The sequence below is a fragment of the Ovis aries genome, chromosome 2 (genome assembly GCF_016772045.2).
Source record: "Ovis aries strain OAR_USU_Benz2616 breed Rambouillet chromosome 2, ARS-UI_Ramb_v3.0, whole genome shotgun sequence".
Lineage (NCBI taxonomy): Eukaryota > Metazoa > Chordata > Mammalia > Artiodactyla > Bovidae > Ovis > Ovis aries.
The window spans coordinates 220630838-220649576 of NC_056055.1; the positions used below are offsets into that span (position 1 = coordinate 220630838).

At 48.2% G+C, this 18739-nt stretch overlaps 3 protein-coding genes across 24 annotated transcripts in view; 2 read left to right on the forward strand and 1 right to left on the reverse strand.

Moving 5' to 3' along the window:
* Positions 1-9: 9 nt before the first annotated feature.
* LOC101111607 (mitochondrial chaperone BCS1) lies at positions 10-3867 on the forward strand. 6 transcript variants are annotated; one of them, XM_027965189.3, is made up of 8 exons: positions 10-128; positions 1372-1735; positions 1834-1973; positions 2188-2382; positions 2603-2666; positions 2897-3066; positions 3295-3412; positions 3557-3867. In XM_027965189.3, exons 1-8 carry the CDS (start codon positions 77-79, stop codon positions 3807-3809), a joined length of 1356 nt encoding a protein of 451 aa, XP_027820990.1. In that variant the 5' UTR covers positions 10-76; the 3' UTR covers positions 3810-3867. The 6 variants fall into 6 exon arrangements, with proteins under 6 accessions (XP_027820990.1, XP_012001690.1, XP_004004977.1 ...); XM_012146300.5 differs by having other exon boundaries at positions 10-56; XM_004004928.5 differs by having other exon boundaries at positions 105-166.
* Positions 3868-4315: 448 nt separating this feature from the next.
* On the reverse strand, positions 4316-12526 carry RNF25 (ring finger protein 25). Of its 3 annotated transcripts, none has more exons than XM_012146281.4 (10): positions 12449-12526; positions 10020-10094; positions 9694-9796; positions 9539-9606; positions 9372-9441; positions 7008-7079; positions 6766-6909; positions 6341-6430; positions 5170-5304; positions 4316-4968 (listed from the first exon to the last, which is right to left on the reverse strand). In XM_012146281.4, exons 1-10 carry the CDS (start codon positions 12487-12489, stop codon positions 4393-4395), a joined length of 1374 nt encoding a protein of 457 aa, XP_012001671.2. In that variant the 5' UTR covers positions 12490-12526; the 3' UTR covers positions 4316-4392. The 3 variants fall into 3 exon arrangements, with proteins under 3 accessions (XP_012001671.2, XP_004004980.2, XP_042100184.1); XM_004004931.5 differs by having other exon boundaries at positions 6341-6433; XM_042244250.1 differs by lacking the exon at positions 9539-9606 and having other exon boundaries at positions 6341-6433; positions 12378-12526.
* An 84-nt stretch (positions 12527-12610) lies between these two features.
* The window catches only part of STK36 (serine/threonine kinase 36), a 31555-nt gene continuing 25426 nt past the window's right edge, over positions 12611-18739 (forward strand). For 8 of the 15 annotated variants that reach the window (XM_060411283.1, XM_042244240.1, XM_060411287.1 and 5 more), the window contains exons 1-6: positions 12841-12888; positions 13354-13528; positions 14451-14591; positions 14704-14781; positions 15922-16052; positions 16292-16541. In XM_060411283.1, the coding sequence (XP_060267266.1) occupies positions 13445-13528; positions 14451-14591; positions 14704-14781; positions 15922-16052; positions 16292-16541 (684 nt within the window). In that variant the 5' untranslated portion in view covers positions 12841-12888; positions 13354-13444. Of the gene's footprint in view, positions 12751-12840; positions 12924-13353; positions 13529-14450; positions 14592-14703; positions 14782-15921; positions 16053-16291; positions 16542-18739 lie in introns of those variants that run through there. The other 7 variants (XM_060411284.1, XM_042244239.1, XM_060411285.1 and 4 more) reach the window with 2 other exon arrangements.

Consider the following 18739-nt stretch of genomic DNA (forward strand, 5'->3'; position numbering starts at 1 on the left):
CTGAAGCCCAGAGAGTACCATCGAGAGTTGTGGAGCAGAGTGGTGTGGTCGTCTCGGTAGGTGTGACGGGAAGTAGATGAAAGAACTCGGGGGCGAAGCCAAGTGGAGAGTGCCCGAAGAGCCGAGGGGTGAGACCATCGAGAGGAAGGGCCAGAGAGTCATGGCGGTAAGGGGGAGGAGTGACCGATTGCTGCAAACCAGGCTGCTGGAGGCGCGAACTGGGGTGTGGAGGGGGTTCGGGAGGAGGCTTCTGGGCGTCCGACAAGGACCAGGAGCGGAAAGGGCTTTGTCTGTGGCCTTCCACGCATAGGAATTTTGGAATTCTGGATCCTGTTCTGAGCTTCAGCAGAGGTCACTGCTGTCAGTTCACCGCACTGCGTGCCGGCATAAAGCAAACCGGCGGGGGGTCGGGTGAAGTGTGCTAGAAATGATTTGACCTCCTACCCCTCCGGGATCTTACAGCTTAGAATCAGGCCCAATCACATTTTATTGCGGGGCGGGGAGTGGAATTCGGGGGAATCTCCGTGGAGAAGGTAGCAGATGGGCGGGATTTGAACTCTATAGAGATTGGGGGAAATAAAATGGGCATTCTGAGTCAAGGAGGAAGGAGGCTTGTTTATTTGTTCAACAGAGAATATTGGGAACTAAGCCATTAGAGGTACGTTGGCCCCGTGTTGTAGAGGCAGAGGCGTTTTCACCTAATTCAGGGACTTGTTGAGAGCCAATCATTGGAGGTGTTGGAGTAGGGAAACTAATGGCGTTGAAGCAGAGCCTTATGAGGAAAAATCTCGACCCCTGTATAGCAGTCTGGTGAAGCATGACCAAAGTGGAGATCCACTAAGATACCACTTCAAGAATTAAAATTAATTTCGAAGAGACAGTTTAGATGGGAGGTAATAAAAGGGCTAACAGGACATGAACATGTGAAATAGATGAGAGGATACCTGAAAGACATGATACGTGATAGCAAGGCATGAGGATATTGACAGGTTGACAGAAGAGAGTAACTTCATCCCCTGCTCATTCTGGCCAGTGGGCCCCTATCTCAACTGGTCCCAGGAACCGCAAAAATGCTGTCCGTCTATTATCCTGAAAGTTGTATCATTCAGTCAAATTTAAGGAATCTCCAGAATAGTTGTCTGGCAGGACACTGGTATGAAACAGGATAATGAAAGGCAAAATGGGACAAGTGGCTCAGAGTCTCATCCCTTGGGTCCAACACCAGCCCCACCCCACGAAGGATATTGAAGCACATTGTAATACTGACCTGACATTCCTCTCCCAGCTTCTGTGGGGCGGGAGAGGAATTTGAGTCCTTTTTTTAAACTCATCTTGTGCTTTATCCCATCTCTACTGCTCCCCATTCTCCAGGTCTTGAAAATGCCTCGGGGCCTGTGAGGTTCAGTGTTTTCAAGATGCCCCTCTCAGACTTTGTTCTGGCCCTGAAGGACAATCCCTACTTTGGGGCTGGATTTGGGCTGGTGGGTGTGGGCACTGCCCTGGCCCTGGCTCGGAAGGGCGCCCAACTGGGCTTGGTGGCATTCCGGCGCCATTACATGATCACACTGGAAGTCCCTGCTCGAGACCGGAGCTATGCCTGGTTGCTTAGCTGGCTCACCCGCCACAGTACCCGAACTCAGCACCTCAGCGTTGAGACGTCGTACCTTCAGCACGAGAGTGGCCGCATCTCCACTAAGTTTGAATTTGTCCCCAGCCCTGGAAACCACTTTATCTGGTAAGGCTGGAAGCCAGAAAGGGCTCTGAGAGTGGAAAAGAATGAGAGGAGGTGGACTTGACCTGTTTGTTCACCTCATTTTGCTCATTCTTATTCAGGTATCAGGGGAAATGGATCCGGGTGGAACGGAGCCGAGAGATGCAGATGATAGACCTGCAGACGGGGACTCCTTGGGAATCTGTCACCTTCACGGCTCTGGGCACTGACCGAAAAGTTTTCTTCAACATCCTGGAGGAAGGTGTGGGATGGCACAGACAGCCTTTCTGGGGGTTGAGGGGGAGGCGGCAGTTACAGGGATGGAGTATTTGACATTAAAGGAGGAGAAGCTTGGAGAGCCGGAATAGGAGGCTCTGGGCCCATGGGAGCAGGGCCTGGGGACTGTTTGGGCACAGCTCTGCCTAGTAGCATGGCAAAGGGTAATTATGGGTTTTGTCTCATCTTCCCCCTCCCAGCTCGAGAACTAGCTCTGCAGCAGGAGGAAGGGAAGACAGTGATGTACACCGCTGTGGGCTCTGAATGGCGCCCCTTTGGCTATCCACGCCGCCGCCGGCCACTGAATTCTGTGGTTCTCGAACAGGGTCTGACTGACCGAATTGTCAGAGATATCCGGGAATTCATTGATAACCCCAAGTGGTACATTGACAGAGGTGAGAAGCAGCTGAGGTCTTGGTGGCCAGATGGGGCAAATACAAAGCTCTATCCTCATTCCCATAGAAGAAGGGGAAAGAAAGGTTGCCTAAAAGGAATGATTGCATCCAATGCCAAGGCCATCAGGCCTCCAGGGAGCAGGGTTGGGGATGAATGTGGACATCTAGGGCAGAGTACATGATTCATTTGTCTTGATGATCATCCTGGCTGTATTCCTAGGCATTCCCTACAGACGTGGCTACCTACTCTATGGACCCCCTGGTTGTGGAAAGAGCAGTTTTATGTGAGTAGAGTCAAACTTCTCTTAACTCGCAAACTGGAGAGAAATTGGGCTGGTGGGGTTGGAAAGGGAAATAAATGTGGGGAACAGGAAAGCATGCGACACGTGGAACACTAGTGTGAGGTGGTGGAAGGGTTAGGCCTCAGGTTCAAAGCCAGTCCTGGGAGGGACAGGCAGTTGGACCCAAGGACCAGTTCCCGGCTTGCCAGTTACCTATCACCCCTCCTCCATAGCACAGCCCTGGCTGGAGAACTGCAGCACAGCATCTGCCTGCTGAGTCTCACGGACTCCAGCCTCTCAGATGACCGGCTCAACCACCTGCTGAGCGTGGCCCCACAGCAGAGCCTGGTGCTCTTGGAGGATGTGGATGCTGCCTTTCTCAGTCGAGACCTGGCCGCCGAGAGTAAGTGAGGGGGGGTTCAAGGCATGGGGATGGAAAGTGGGTATTTCTAAATGAGGAACAGTGGAAGAAAAGAGAAATCCAGAGAGCAGGTGGAGGGCAGCTGGGTTAGCAATCAGAGTCCACTAGAGACATGAATAAGTAGTGGGGCACGGTAAGCAGGGAGCAGAGAGGGGTGCTAATTTGAAGGAGGGCTGTGATCACTCATGCTTCCTCTCTGTCTTCCTCCAGACCCCATAAAGTACCAAGGTCTAGGTCGGCTCACCTTCAGTGGCCTGCTCAATGCCCTGGACGGTGTGGCTTCCACCGAAGCACGCATAGTATTCATGACTACCAACCATGTCGACAGGTAAGGAGTGAGGTACTCAGACCTGGAGGCAAGACTCCATCCCCCTCAGCGCCTCTGGAGAATCAGGAGGTTCGGAGGAACCATTTTGGGGGGGTGCCAGTGGCACTGCTGCTCACGACTGCTTTCGCTGCCTTCTCTTCTTAGGCTCGACCCTGCCCTGATACGCCCCGGGCGAGTAGACATGAAGGAGTACGTGGGCCACTGCTCACGCTGGCAGCTGACCCAGATGTTCCAGAGGTTCTACCCGGGGCAAGCAACTTCCCTGGCTGAGACCTTTGCAGACCGTGTCCTTCAAGCTACAACACAGATCAGTCCTGCCCAGGTGCAGGGCTACTTCATGCTGTATAAAAATGACCCTGCAGGGGCCATTCAGAATGCAGAATCTCTGAGGAGGTGACAACTGGGCTGTGCCCAGCTTTCTTCTCCAGGAGATCAATAAACAGCTGCCAAGCTAGTGTCTGACTTTCCTCCTACCTCCCCATGTTGGCACTTGAGTAAAATCCTGCGGCTGTAAATATAGATGCCTCCAGGGACCCTCAGGTATCCACGAATACAAATGCTAGGGACACAGCCTGCCTAAGACAAGGTGGGAAGAAGAGAGACTGTAGTAAACAGGGAAGTACTATCCTCCACCTTAAAGGTGTTCAAATACATATAGACAGAGAGATGTGGCTGCATGCACAGTGGCTTATGCAGCAGGCGGGGGCCTGCATATTCTGCTTAAATGTTGGCCTCTTCTAGTCTTCCTTGGAACCCACTATTCTAGCTGAGATGTCAGACTCTTCCTTTATCCAGACCTTGATCTCTTGGGAGAAGAGACTTCAGAACAAAACTGGGGCTACTCTGGCATGCTCGTCTTCCTAGAAATTTAGAAAGAGCCACACTTCATGGGTTAGGCACTGCTAAGTTAGGAAAGCCAAACAAGGCTAATCTCTTTATTACCCACTCCCGACCCAATTCCCTGTCCCCCCACAGTACTGCTAGGAACCATCCTCTGACTCGAGGCTCACAGGTTCTCTTCGAGTACCAGGCCGGTAGGCTCCCCGACCCCGAGGTAGGCGGGGATAGGAAGAAGCCGGTGTCCGACTCTTGGTGCGTTCCCAGTGGGCACAGTCCCGAGTCCTGCGGGGTGGGGGACCCTGCCATTCGCCAGGCCCCTTATCTTGGGGACCTTCACCCCCTTGGTTACGAGACTCTGGCTTTAGGTCCATGGACTCCTTGAGGGGCCCTTCAGGAGACTGCAGTTCCTGGGTGTCACTGGTACCTTTGAGGGTACTGCACTCCCCTCCTTTCAGGTGCCTCCATTCAGGCTGTCTCCATGGGCCTCGACTGGCTCGGCGGGGATCAAGCACAGCTTTCTTGGTCTCACCCAGCTTTGGCAGATGTGGCCCAGCACCTGGAGTCTTCTCACATGTGTACTGGGAGGCGATAGGCAGAGGAGCTGACAGGGCAGTGTGAGTAGCTGATGTGGTGGATGGTTCGGTGGCAAGGGTGCTGGGCTGGTGGGATCCTCTGGAGACATCTATAGCTGACTCGGGTTCCAAAGGGGCAGGAGGCTAGGAGGAAGTGAGCACAGACAGTGACAGAGATACAGTTCCTTACAGCAGGGAACTGCAGGACCCTTGCCCAGAGTTCAAGACTACATCCATCAGCCTAGACCTCCCAGGGTAGAGCAAAGCTCACCTGTGGGCCATGGCAGGGGTGCTGGTTAGGAAGGTAGCTGTCATCAAAGGAGGGGAGGGAAACCCTTCTCTCACCTGCTGAAGGCTGATGAAGTACCGGTTACGCTCAGCCTCAAGGTCGATGATGCCCCCCCTCTCCTGCTGTCTCTGGTACAGCCTCTTGCGCTCTTCTTGCTGGCGCAAGCTCTCTGCATCAGGCTGGTACAGCTCCTGGAGGGAAAGGAGCAGAGTGGAACGAAGGGAAGAATAAACAGAAGGCAGACCTGAAATCCCTGCTCTTCCAGACTGCCTCAGGAGCTGGGCTCAAGATTCTTGGTTTTATCCCTTGGATTAGGCTCATTAGAGGGCTTCCCTCATAGCTCAGTTGGTAAAGAATCAGCCTGCAACGCAGAAGACCCTGGTTCGATTCCTGGGTCGGGACGATCTGCTGGAGAAGGGATAGGTTACCCACTCCAGTATTCTGGCCTGGAGAATTCCATGAACTCTACAGTCCATGGGGTCGCAAAGAGTTGGACATGACTGAGAAGTTGTGTTGGAAAAGAGCAGCCATCAAACTAAAAGACGCTTACTCCTTGGAAGAAAATTTATGACCAACCTAGACAGCATATTAAAAAGCAGAGACGTTACTTTGCCAAAAAAGGTCCATCTAGTCAAGGCTATGGTTTTTCCAGTAGTCATGTATGGATGTGAGAGTTGGACTATAAAGAAAGCTCAGCGCTAAAGAACTGATGCTTTTGAACTGTGATACTGGAGGACTCTTGAGTGTCCCTTGGACTGCAAGATCGAACCAGTCCCTCCTAAAGGAGCTTGGTCCTGAGTGTTCATTGGAAGGACTGATGCTGAAGCTGAAACTCAAATACTTTGGCCACCTGATGCGAACAGCTGACTCATTTGAAAAGACCCTGATGCTGGGAAAGATTGAAGGCGGGAGGAGAAGGGGACGACAGAGGATGAGATGGTTGGATGGCATCACCAACTCAATAGACATGAATTTGGGTAAATTCCAGGAGTTGGTGATGGACAGGAAGGCCTGGCATGCTGCAGTCCATGGGGTCGCAAAGAGTCAGAAATGACTGAGCGACTGAACTGAACTGATTAGGCTCATTTGGAACAAACTTTAGATTTTTGCTGGGGGCCACGGCTTTGCAGAGGGGGCCCAGGCAGCTTAAGCCCAATTCCAGAAGTCCCATTCGAAGCAGACAAGATGCCATTGATCTCGATTTAGATTAGAAGAGAGTTCTCTTACCATGGGCTGCTGGGGTTCAGGGGCTGCTTTCAGGGAAGCAAGATCGTACACAAGTGGCTCTCTGCACACCGGGCACTGCACACCAACGGCCTTCTGAAAAGAGAGGTGAAATCACACCCCTGCTTCCCGGCCCAAGGCACTCACCAGCTGGCCAGCCTCAACTGCAGAGGGTTGGGACAAAGGGGCATGGGCCTACCCACCCAGCAGTGAGTGGGGACAGAGCAGGGGCTGCTGAGCTAGAGGTCTGAGAACCTTCTGAAACCACATGCAATATCATTATGTAGATATAATGATGCCCTTTTTCCTGGACAGAGGAGAACTTTTATTCAGCTCAAAGGTACCTATGACCCTGAAAAGGCTAAGAAGGCCCTGGAATGGAGGGATAGAAAGGCTGTGAGTCATGCAAACAGGGGTGAGGAGTCGACCTCTTCGGGTGCGGTGTGCTGCCGTTCCTGCTCTCGCTCCCGTCCCTGGGCCTGCAGCTCGTGCTCCATGTGCTGGATGTACCGGGCCAGGCAGTGGCAGTGGAAGTAGTGGTAACAGGGTGTTTTGGTAAAGGCTTCCTTCTCCTGGAGGGAGGGTGGAGGTGGGACACTGTTAGCACTCTCTCCCCTGAGCCCCTATGTGTGTCACCTGCAGACCCCCAGGTCCCAAGAGAGTAACCCACCTGGAAACCATAGAGGCAGATGACGCACTGGCCATGGGGGATGTTGTTATCCGTGAGAATTTCCTTCCCTTTCTGAGAGGAGAAAAAGCTGTTCAAATAGGGAGGCAGGGGCCGGAACTGTGAATGAAGCTTGTCAAGCTATTCCCAGGAGTGACTGGCAGGGCTGTCTCCCATGGGGCCAGTTTGCCTCATGGTCATGCATTTCAGTTCTGGTGCTAATTTCTGCTTAGAATCAATCCTTCCCCATGCGCCACCCCTCCCCCGGAAATCTACCTAGCTCCAAAATCCAATTTAATTGTTTTTCCACTCATTAAGTCACTTGAAACACTGGGGATGAAAATAAAAACTTAGAAAAAAAAAGTGTTCAGTTAAAACTCACATCTTCTGGGAGGCCTTTCTTTAAGTATTTCTCCCTCAATGAGCCTGTTGTGGAGTCAGCTTTCAGAAAGAAAGTGAAGGCATGGACACCCCACATGGACAGAGAACTGGAAAGGCAGCACACTATGAAATACACATGTGCACTGTCACTTAGATAGCGACTACTCTGGAATTCCACAAAGTTCAAAGCTGCATCGTGGAGGCTGATTCAGAAACGCTACAGTGCTCCAATGCCCAATCTAACTCCAGGCCACCCACCTTCATTCTTTTATGAACATTTTCCTTAAAAACTGAAAGCAGAGGAAAATAAGGCTGCATTTGTGTTTCTGATCTCAAACAAAAGTTAGCTGTGTATATTAACTTGTAGCTCTAGGCATAATTTCATCTGGGTTGTTTCTTTCATTAGGGTAGAAACTCTGAGGAAAAGAACCAAGACTCTTTCTAGTCAGCTCCATTGGCAGACTACCAGAGATCTCTTCAAGAAAAGTAGAGATATCAAGGGAACATTTCATGGAAAGATGGGCACAATAAAGGACAGAAATGGTATGGACCTAATAGAAGCAGAAGATATTCAGAAGAGGTGGCAAGAATACACAGAACTATACAAAAAAGATCTTCATGACCCAGAAAATCACAGTGGTATGATCACTCACCTAGAGCTAGACATCTTGGAATGTGAAGTCAAGTGGGCCTTAGAAAGCATCACTAGGAACAAAGCTAGTGGAGGTGATGGAATTCCAGTGGAGCTATTTCAAATCCTAAAACATGATGCTGTGAAAGTGCTGCACTCAATATGCCAGCACATTTGGAAAACTCAGCAGTGGCCACAGGACTGGAAAAGGTCAGTTTTCATTTCAATCCCAAAGAAAGGCAATGCCAAAGAATGCTCGAACTACCACACAATTGTACTCATCTCACACACTAGTAAAGTGATGCTCAAAATTCTCCAAGCCAGGCTTCAACAGTACATGAACTGTGAACTTCCAGATGTTCAAGCTGGTTTTAGAAAAGGCAAAGGAACCAGAGATCAAGTTGCCAACATCTGTTGGATCATCGAAAAAGCACAAGTTCTGGAAAAACACCTTCTGCTTTATTGACTATGCCAAAGCCTCTGACTGTGTGGATCACAACGTGGATCATAACAAACTGCAGAAAATTCTTAAAGAGATGGGAATACCAGACCACCTGACCTACCCTCTGAGGAATCTGTATGCAGGTCAGGAAGCAACAGTTAGAACTGGACATGGAACAACAGACTGGTTCCAAACAGGAAAAGGAGTACGTCAAGGCTGTGTATTGTCACCCTGCTTATTTAACTTTTATGCAGAGTATATTGTGAGAAACACTGGGCTGGATGAAGCACAAGCTGGAATCAAGATTGCTGGGAGAAGTATCAATAATCTCAGATATGCAGAAGACACCACCCTTATGGCAGAAAGTGAAGAAGAACTAAAGAGCTTCTAGATGAAAGTGAGAAGATGTGAGATGTGTGAGATGTGACTAAGCAACTAAACTGAACTGAAATGGCAGACTACCCTTCAAATGTTCATTTATGGCTAGACCCTCCAGGCAAGATCTCTAGCTACTATCAGTTGCCAATGCCAGGAGAACAAGAAACGCACTCTTGGTGAAGCACAAAAAATACAAGTTAAAGAGGAAAAATAATTTTGTCAAGATGCTGGTACACCCGTGGTGGATTCATGTCAATGTATGGCAAAACCAAAACAATACTGTAAAGTAAAAAAAAAAAAAAAAAAAAAAAGATGCTGGAATAGGCAACTTGGGGAAGCTATAGTGCTGTCTTTTGGGGAGATTTTTTGAAACAGAAGACAGTCACATCTTTCTGGATCAGTTTAGGCCTTACCCAAACAAGAACTAAATGAATGTCTCCAAACATATTTAAGATTCTAGGCCCATAACCTCTGTTGAGAGACACTGCTGTAGCTGGAAGGGAAGGACATTTCTCCAGGCTAGCACATATCTTACCTCGATGAGTTCATAGAGCATGGCAGTACCCAGTCCAGCCTCAGCCACATGGCTCAGTGCCTGTGAGATCCTGGCGGGAGAGGGCAAAGCAAACATGAGGCCTCCCCCTTCCCTCTCCAGATTGAGTTGTTTCCCACATTTTCCCTGCTCTGACTAGCCTGACTCACTTGTGGATCTGTTCATCTGAGAGTCCTCGGGGGTTACGGATAGAAATCTGTGGCACCTCATGGGGATACTAGAGGGAGAAAATAACATATTACTGCTAAAGCCCTCTACCCCCAAGGCCTCTCCCTTCCTCCTGTTGCTGCCATAGAGGCCTCACCTGTGTTGGAACCTGAAGCACCAAAGTGAAGCAGACATACTGGGAATCCTGGTCCTCTGCAGTGGCAGGGTGCAGGGTGATGTAGATTTCCCATGGTGATGACCTACAGGTGGATGAAGTAGAGACCTGGGATATGACTGTGCAGGGGCTTGATGGGAAGAGAGTGAAGTGGGCAGAAGTGAGCATCAGGCTCTTTCTTTCGGTATGATTAAAGGAACAATGTTTGTCCACATGACAGAAATATTTTTGAATCAAGGCTCATAGATACTGCATGGAATCCTCTTATTACCAAGGGGACTCCTGCCCATCTCCAGTTGAACACGTACCTGCCATTTCCTTTAACCACCTGTAGTTCATCCAAGTAGATAGACTCTAACACTTCAACTTCAGAGGGAAGGACCCTAGAGAGACAGGGGGAAATTATCTTACTGTTACAACTCTTCATATTAAGTCCTACTAAGGTCAACAAAGTCTGGCTTTGTAGAAAAACGGTCATCTGTCTGAGTGTATTCTCTTGCTGACCTCCATAAAAATTCACGAAATGTTTATAATTTGTCAAGTGGCCAGGTAGGAAGCATGGGAATCAGAGTTTTAGAGATCATTTCTGCCAACAGATGAGGAAACAGATTCCCAAAAAGATGAAAGGCTAGCCCAAATCTCAAGGCTTAATGAAGTCAGAACTGGAACCAGAAATAGGTTTCCAGCTCCCTGTTTTAAGCTTCATTGCACTGCTGGCTGTTTGTTAGTGTCATATTTCTTATGACATTCATTGATTAGCATTAAAGTTACCAGTACCACTTCTGGCTTTCCTTACACCAGTGTTCATCATGGATCCCAGAGTCTACGCACACTGCCAATACCAGTCATTCCAAACCTCTTCAAAGGAGATACCAACTTGAACAGAACAGATCTATGTGCTGTAAAGGCTGTGTTGCAATGGAAGAGCCATCAGCCTTGGAATGAGGAACAGGTGCCAATCACTTACCAGCTATGTGATCTGAGTAGTTTCTTTTATCTGTCAGCCTGAATTACCCTGTCTACCACATATAGATACTATCACCCACTCCAGGGTTATCATAAGGATGGAAGGTGGTTTGTTTATGTGAAGTGCCTAACAGTATTCTGACTATAGTAGTCTATGTCCCCTTTCTTTCCTGTTTGTGTATAACCTTTTCCCATAAAAGGAAAGACAGAAGGATGTAGTTAATACTCAATATATTTATGATCCCTGTTGTCTGACTGATCTAGCTCAACCTGTCCAGGTCAGGATCCTGTGGTCCTGATGTAAATCAAAAGACCCACGTTTCCTTAAAAGAAACAGGAGATGTAATGCCACTGAAGATGAGTGGCTGGCTTGAGGGCACAGCTTTACCCAGATAACATGTGGAAAGATACGTTTGGTTTGCTTTCTCATACTTATATCTTATTCCTTCTTCACTAAGAACAAAATTGCCCTAGATATATGTGTGTGTGTGTACAGAGAAAGATTGATTCTCAAAACTTTAAAAGTCTTTTTAAGTCTTAAGCACACAATATATAAAATAGATAATGTAGATAACAGTTGAGTAGTTCTGTTTGGCAAGAGAGTCAGAATGTTAGAGCACCACAGACTAGCTGTACAATCAATATTGCCCTTGTCATGGCACAAAGTGTCCCCTTAGAATCTTAAAGTCCCCCTGAATAAGTTGTAAACCACATCTAGGAGGTCTCAAAAAAGGCCAGCACCGGCTGGGCTCCGTGAACCAATGAAACACTGAGGTACAGCCTCCATCAAGAGGTCCTTCAATACTTTACACACCCTACCTGTGACTTGGGCTCTGGATGTGAGATATGGGATAAGATGATGACAGAAAAAAAGGGGAAGGGGAACTGTAAAATGCCCTAAAACTAAAAACATAAGTTTTGGAATCAGATAACCTGGATTCCTAGTGATAACCATGTACCTTTTGGCAAATCATTTAACCTCTTCAGGTCAGGTCGTCTCAGGTGCTACACCACAGAGTTGCTAATGAAAAGGAGGCTTCTGTATGTTACAAATCCATCTTGATTCTCTCAGCTATTCTGAGGTGGATGACACACCCACTTTTTTAACATTTGAGGACACTGACTCACAGAAGCTAGGTGGCCTGGTCAGCATCACATAGCTAATAAAGTGTGAAGTGAATCCATATTTATCTATTTCCAAACCCCTGAGTCCTTCCAGGTTCTGGTCCCCTTGTTAAGAATGCTTAAGAGAAGGAACTAGGAGAGCTTTTGTGAGGTGTAAAGCTTTATTCAGACGACAGTCTTCATTAGCGCTATCGGTAAGGGAGAAGGCTGAGGCTGAGGAAAGCCTCAGCGAAATAGTCTGATTCAAGGGGAATGAGGAACGGGGGACTGACTGGAGGATGTCGGTTCCGGGGATAAGGGATGGGGGAGAGATTTGATAAACAGGCATTCCCCCGCACTGGGACCTTGGGCAAATCCACTTCAGATAGAGAAAATGGGACGGGGCGAAGTTGGATGATCGAACCAGATAAGGCGCGGCCCGAACTGGCTAGGCCGGCGCTGATGCGGTCTCCTGGTCAGACAAGCGCCCCTCCACCACCCACCCGCTCCTCAGTCCAGAACTCTCTTAAGTAGAAATGTCAGCGTCTCTAACATCCCTCATCCCTCGCCCCGCCACACACAAACGCCGTACGGACCGTCCGCGGCTGCCGCTAGTCCCCCGAACCGGATTCAGGCGGTCAGCCAAAGCCCATGCCCCCAAAGTTACCAGTCCTCATCCCCTGCAGCTGCCGACGCAGACACCGCCATGTCTCCTGCGGCCCGCAGCCGGAACCGGAAATACTCTTCGCGCAGTCGGAGGCAGCGAGTTAAACAGCGGAGGGAGGGCGGCTAGAGGCCGTTTCTAGGCAACCGCCGAGTCCGGGTCCTTAGATGGTCCTGATGGCCAAGGGACGGTTCGGAAGCGCCCTTAGGAAGTGCCTATGGGCGGCCCACTGTCTCGCCCACACCCCTGAACCTCTCTGTTCTCCGAACCTCTGACCAGTTCTACCGAGTAAAATTGGTAACAGTGTGAGTCTAAAGAGACTGGTAGTGGGGGTGGAGAAGAACGCTAACTCAGGCAAAGTACGAAGGCAGCCAGAAGGGGCGGAGCTGAAGGCCAGGGCCGGCGTCCCTCGGCCTGAGGAGCTTGAAGCTCCTAGGCTGGGGGTAAGAGAGGGGCTCCTGTCCGCTGAGCGCGCGGGGTGAGGGTGCTGAGGAGGGTGGCAGTGGCAGGAACTTTGGGGGTGGCTGGAAGGGGCGGGGTCGGTGGGCGAGGCTGGACGGAGAGGGGCGGGGTCGGCGGTAGCGAGGCTGGGCTGAGGGGGCGGGGTCGGGGGGCGGTGAGGCTGAGTGGAGAGGGCGGGGCCGAGGGGAGAGGCCGAGTGAAAGGGGCTAGGGTCGGGTGGGCTAGGCTGGGTGGACGGGGAATGGGTCTCGCGGTTGGGTGGGAACGAGGTTGTGTTGGGGGGCAGCAGGAGAAAAGGAAGAACTACAGGAGGTGGTCTGCTCCAAGATATCATCTTTTCATCCACTGCACCCTACCTTGTTTATGAGACCTGGATTGTTATAAAAAAAAAAAAAAAAGAAAAGGCAAGGCGGCTAACGTTAACCTTTTTTCCCTGTCCGAGCCAGGCCTCCCAGATGTGCGGAACTGTCCCTGGAGCTGTAGCCCTTCGTCACCATCTCTGCCTCCTTCCTTCTGAGTGATCCTGAAATCTCTGTCATGGAAAAATACCACGTATTGGAGATGATTGGAGAAGGCTCTTTTGGGAGGGTGTACAAGGGTCGAAGAAAATACAGTGCTCAGGTGGTGAACAAGGAGGGACATCTTGGGTGGGATTCCACACTCTGAACCCCAGTGGAGTAAGGGACCAGAGCAATGACCTGTGTTCCTAAGACACTGACTCCTTCATACTTACAAAATATGAGCTCTGAAATTGGCTTACTTGGGTTCAGATCATAGCTCCACCACTTTCTAGTCTTAGAACTATAGACAAGTTACTCAACCTTTCTATGTCTCAGTTTTCTCATCTATAGAATGAAATTAAGAACAGTGTCTGAGTGATGGGGTTTGAGGATCAAGTATGATGTCACACTGAATCACTTGACACAGTGTCTGGTACCTAGCAAACAAATTATTGTTATGAGTAGTAGTAGTATCTGGGGCTTCCTGGGTGGCTCAGACTGTAAAGAATCTGTCTGTAGTGCAGGGACCCAAGATCAATCTGTGGTTTGAGAAGATCTCCTGGAGAAGGGAATGGCAACCAGTATTCCTGCCTGGGAAATCCCATGGACAGAGGAGCTTTGTGGGCCACAGTCCATGGGGTCTCAAAGAGTCAGACACGACTGAGCAACTAACACTTCCACTTACAATATAGGAAGGGATAAACCACTTGAGCTCTATTCTACCCTCTTCATTTTTCCTTCCTTCTCTTTCTCCTAAATCCCTTAAACCTTGAGTTCTTTATCCAGATCAGAACACCTCTCCCAGAATCCACCCAAAGGATCTAACTGACAAAAGCAGTTTCCTCCTAGGGCAAGAGGCAGGGGAAGCCTGGGTAATGTCAGTTGGAGGGTACCCAGGGAGGGTACCATGGGTAAAGTGGATTGGGAGACTAGCAAAGTACAGTGATAATTGTTCTCAGACAATCTAAAGTCAGCTCTGGAGCCCTGAGGCTAATGTTTCAATAGTGCAATTAGGCCTTGACTCTTGACCTTACCACTGACAGGTGGTGGCCCTGAAGTTCATTCCAAAATTGGGACGCTCAGAGAAGGAGCTGAGGAATCTGCAACGGGAGATTGAAATCATGCGGGGTTTGCGGCACCCCAACATTGTGCATATGCTTGATAGCTTTGAGACTGACAAAGAGGTGTGCTTTGGTTTGGGGGGTCACTTCTCCCCAAGAGGAAGGGTCCCAGGAATTTCCCAGCCTCAAAATGCACACATTTGAAGCCATCAGCAGCACTGCCTATTCCCTGCAGGTGGTGGTGGTGACAGACTATGCTGAAGGAGAGCTCTTTCAGATCCTCGAAGATGACGGAAAACTTCCAGAAGACCAGGTATTCCCAGCTCAAACTTCTCCCGCCCCTGACCTCTCCTCAGGTTAAGAACTGTAGGGAGAGCTGAGAGTGCAGAGAGTCTCTATCCTGAAAACTCCTGAGTAAAATATAAGAGTCTATTTGTATATGGAGGCAATGTGGCATGACAGTAAGGTATGTGAAAACTGGAACCCAAGTTCTCTGAATACAGAGATTAGGTCTGACACTTTCTAGCTTGGTCTTCTTGGGCAAATTATTTACCTCTCTTTACTCAGTTTCCTCATTTTAAAATGGAAATAATAATAATGTCTACCTCGTAAGGCATTAGTGGGAAGATTAATGAATTGATTCATGTAAAGTGTTTGAAAGAGTATCTGACACACACTATTCAATAGTTAGCTATTATTTTAGGAAGCTAATATTATTCCTGTTGTTAGGCACCTTTAGGAAAGAAGTCTAGGTGTGGTGGTACCAGAGAGACAGGAAGGGATAAGAGTTGTGGTTAAGGCAGGATTCACCACCAAGACATAGTAGTTAGCAGTAAGTTGAACACATTCTCCAGCCGTATTCATTCCAGGGATTTTTGTGTACTCGGGCAAGTAGGCCCCCATCAGGACTTCCTGTCACAGCATTCTGCTTCCTTCCAAACAACCATCATTATTTGTAAGTCATCACCTTGTTTATTTTGTCTGTCTTGTTTGTTTGTCTGGCTACAGCTCTTGGGAACAGGGACTTTGTCTTATGTAATAACAGTTAATATATATGAATATATAATACATATAGTATGTATAATATATATGAATGCTTACTAAGTGCCAGGCACCATTCTGAGTGTTCCATCACTTTACATGCTTGAACTCTTTTAAATCCTCACAATGATCCTATGAGACAAGTAAAATCATTATTGTTGCCTTATCAATGAATGATGAATGAATCTGTGAGGCACAAGAAAATTTGCCTGTGGTCATGCAGGTAGTCAGTGAAACTCAATTTATTTTCCTTAAACAAATGAAAGACAAGAACTAAGAAATATATTGTGTGATGCTCTGGAAGAAAGGGAGGGAAGAGAAGGTCATGTCTACAGTACTATTAGGGTGGAGTCCTTGGGCTCCTTCCTTTGACCTCTCCTTTCTTCCTCCCGCCTGACTGTTTGACCTGTAGGTTCAGGCCATTGCTGCTCAGTTGGTGTCAGCCCTGTACTATCTGCATTCCCACCGTATCCTCCACCGAGACATGAAGCCTCAGAACATCCTTCTTGCCAAGGGTGGTGGTATCAAGCTCTGTGACTTTGGGTGAGGAGCCTGACCTTGTGTCGCCACTTCTGGTTTTGCAGGGAGCCTTGTCCTGTATGCTTGACTTCCCTGGGCCTCCTTTTAGAACCTGGGCTAGAGAATGGGATTTCTGCTGGGTCTTTTAGAAGACATTCTCTCTGTTCAGGTTGGGGAAATCTCACACAGTAATAGTTGGCAGTGAGCACCTCTAGTTTTGACTGAATATCTTCTCTCCATTTCCATTCCATCATCTCCTGCAGGTTTGCCCGGGCTATGAGCACTAACACAATGGTGCTGACATCCATCAAAGGCACACCACTCTACATGTCCCCAGAGCTGGTGGAGGAACGACCTTATGACCACACTGCAGACCTCTGGTCGGTGGGCTGCATATTGTATGAGCTGGCAGTAGGCACGCCTCCCTTCTATACCACGAGCATCTTTCAGCTGGTCAGCCTTATTCTCAAGGACCCTGTGCGCTGGCCCCCCACCATTAGTCCTTGCTTCAAGGTAATGGATACTGACAGATTGCTTTTGCATCAGTAACCTGTCTCTGTCCTATTCCCTTTTCCACAGTTTTTTTTCCAGAGCTAGGGTTGCACTTTGCAGTTACTGAATTAATGCAGGAGCTGGGGCAAGCTGCCTTGCTTTTGCACTGCAGGGGCTTATTCTGGGAGGGTGACCTAAGGTCTGCCAAGCCTGAGAGTCTGCCAGGTGGTCCTATATCAAAATGAAGAAGAAATTTCAAGATCCCAGAAACTGATCCCTTTCAGTTCAGTTCAGTTTAGTTCAGTCACTCAGTCATGTCCAACTCTTTGCGACCCCATGAAATGCAGCACTCTAGGCCTCCCTATCCATCACCAACTCCCAGAATTCATTCAGACTCACATCCATCGAGTCCGTGATGCCATCCAGCCATCTCATCCTCTGTTGTCCCCTTCTTCTCCTGCCCCCAGTCCCTCCCAGCATCAGAGTCTTTTCCAATGAGTCAACTCTTTGCATGAGGTGGCCAAAGTATTGAAGTTTCAGCTTTAGCATCAGTCCCTCCAATGAACACCCAGGACTGATTTCCTTTAGAATGGACTGGTTGGATCTCCTTGCAGTCCAAGGGACTCTCAAGAGTCTTTTCCAACACCACAGTTCAAAAGCATCAATTCTTCTGCGCTCAGCTTTCTTCACAGTCCAACTCTCACATCCATACGTGACTACTGGGAAAACCATAGTCTTGACTAGATGGACCTTAGTTGGCAAAATAATGTCTCTGCTTTTGAATATGCTATCTAGCTTGGTCATAACTTTCCTTCCAAGGAGTAAGCGTCTTTTAATTTCATGGCTACAGTCACCATCTGCAGTGATTTTGGAGCCCAAAAAGTAAAGTCTGACACTGTTTCCACTGTTTCTCCATCTATTTCCCATGAAGTGATGGGACTGGATGCCATGATCTTCGTTTTCTGAATGTTGAGCTTTAAACTTTTTCACTCTCCTCTTTCACTTTCCTCAAGAGGCTTTTTAGTTCCTCTTCACTTTCTGCCATAAGGTTGGTGTCATCTGCATATCTGAGGTTATTGATATTTCTCCCAGCAGTCTTGATTCCAGCTTGTGTTTCTTCCAGTCCAGCATTTCTCATGATGTACTGTGCATGTAAGTTAACTAAGCAGGGTGACAATATACAGCCTTGACATACTCCTTTTCCTATTTGGAACCAGTCTGTTGTTCCATGTCCACTTCTAACTGTTGCTTCCTGACCTGCATATAGGTTTCTCAAGAGGCAGGTTAGGTGGTCTGATATTCCCATCTCTTTCAGAATTTCCACAGTTGATTGTGATCCACACAGTCAAAGGCTTTAGCATAGTCAATAAAGCAGAAATAGATGTTTTTCTGGAACTACTGCTTTTTCGATGATCCAGCGGATGTTGGCAATTTGATCTCTGCTTCCTCTGCCTTTCCTAAAACCAGCTTGAACATCAGGGAGTTCACGGTTCACGTATTGCTGAAGCCTGGCTTGGAGAATTTTGAGCATTACTTTACTAGCATGTGAGATGAGTGCAATTGTGCGGTAGTTTGAGCATTCTTTGGCATTGCCTTTCTTTGGGATTGGAATGAAAACTGACCTTTTCCAGTCCTGTGGCCACTGCTGAGTTTTCCAAATTTGCTGGCATATTGAGTACATACAGCACTTTCACAGCATCATCTTTCAGGATTTGAAACAGCTCCACTGGAATTCCATCACCTCCACTAGCTTTGTTCGTAGTGATGCTTTCTAAGGCCCACTTGACTTCACATCCAGGATGTCTGGCTCTAGGTGAGTGATCACACCATCATGATTATCTGGGTCGTGAAGCTCTTTTTTGTACAGTTCTTCTGTGTACTCTTGCTACCTCTTCTTAATATCTTCTGCTTCTGTTAGGTCCATACCATTTCTTTCCTTTATTGAGCCCATCTTTGCATGAAATGTTCCCTTGGTATCTCTAATGTTTTTGAAGAGATCTCTAGTCTTTCCCATTCTGTTGTTTTCCTCTATTTCTTTGCATTGATCGCTGAGGAAGGCTTTCTTATCTCTTCTTGCTTTTCTTTGGAACTCTGCATTCAGATGCTTATTTCTTTCCTTTTCTCCTTTACACACTCTCTATTCTCCTAATTTCCTATCAGATGCAATGTCCAAATGATTTCTAGATTTGCCAACAGAGCCATCAGTCCTCTTCCTGAAA

What these genes read in the sequence shown, in the direction of transcription:
- RNF25 (XM_004004931.5), bottom strand. Translation starts at nt 12,489, where the DNA reads ATGGCGGTGTCTGCGTCGGCAGCTGCAGGGGATGAGGACTG. An exon ending in GCTGCAGGGGATGAGGACTG is followed by an intron (nt 10,095 to 12,448) that starts GTAACTTTGGGG and finishes CTGTCTCTCTAG; the next exon opens with GGTCCTTCCCTCTGAAGTTG. An exon ending in TCTGCCTCTATGGTTTCCAG is followed by an intron (nt 6,910 to 7,007) that starts GTGGGTTACTCT and finishes CCCTCCCTCCAG; the next exon opens with GAGAAGGAAGCCTTTACCAA.
- LOC101111607 (XM_027965189.3), top strand. Translation starts at nt 77, where the DNA reads ATGAAAGAACTCGGGGGCGAAGCCAAGTGGAGAGTGCCCGAAGAGCCG. An exon ending in CCTGGAAACCACTTTATCTG is followed by an intron (nt 1,736 to 1,833) that starts GTAAGGCTGGAA and finishes ATTCTTATTCAG; the next exon opens with GTATCAGGGGAAATGGATCC. An exon ending in CTTCAACATCCTGGAGGAAG is followed by an intron (nt 1,974 to 2,187) that starts GTGTGGGATGGC and finishes TCCCCCTCCCAG; the next exon opens with CTCGAGAACTAGCTCTGCAG.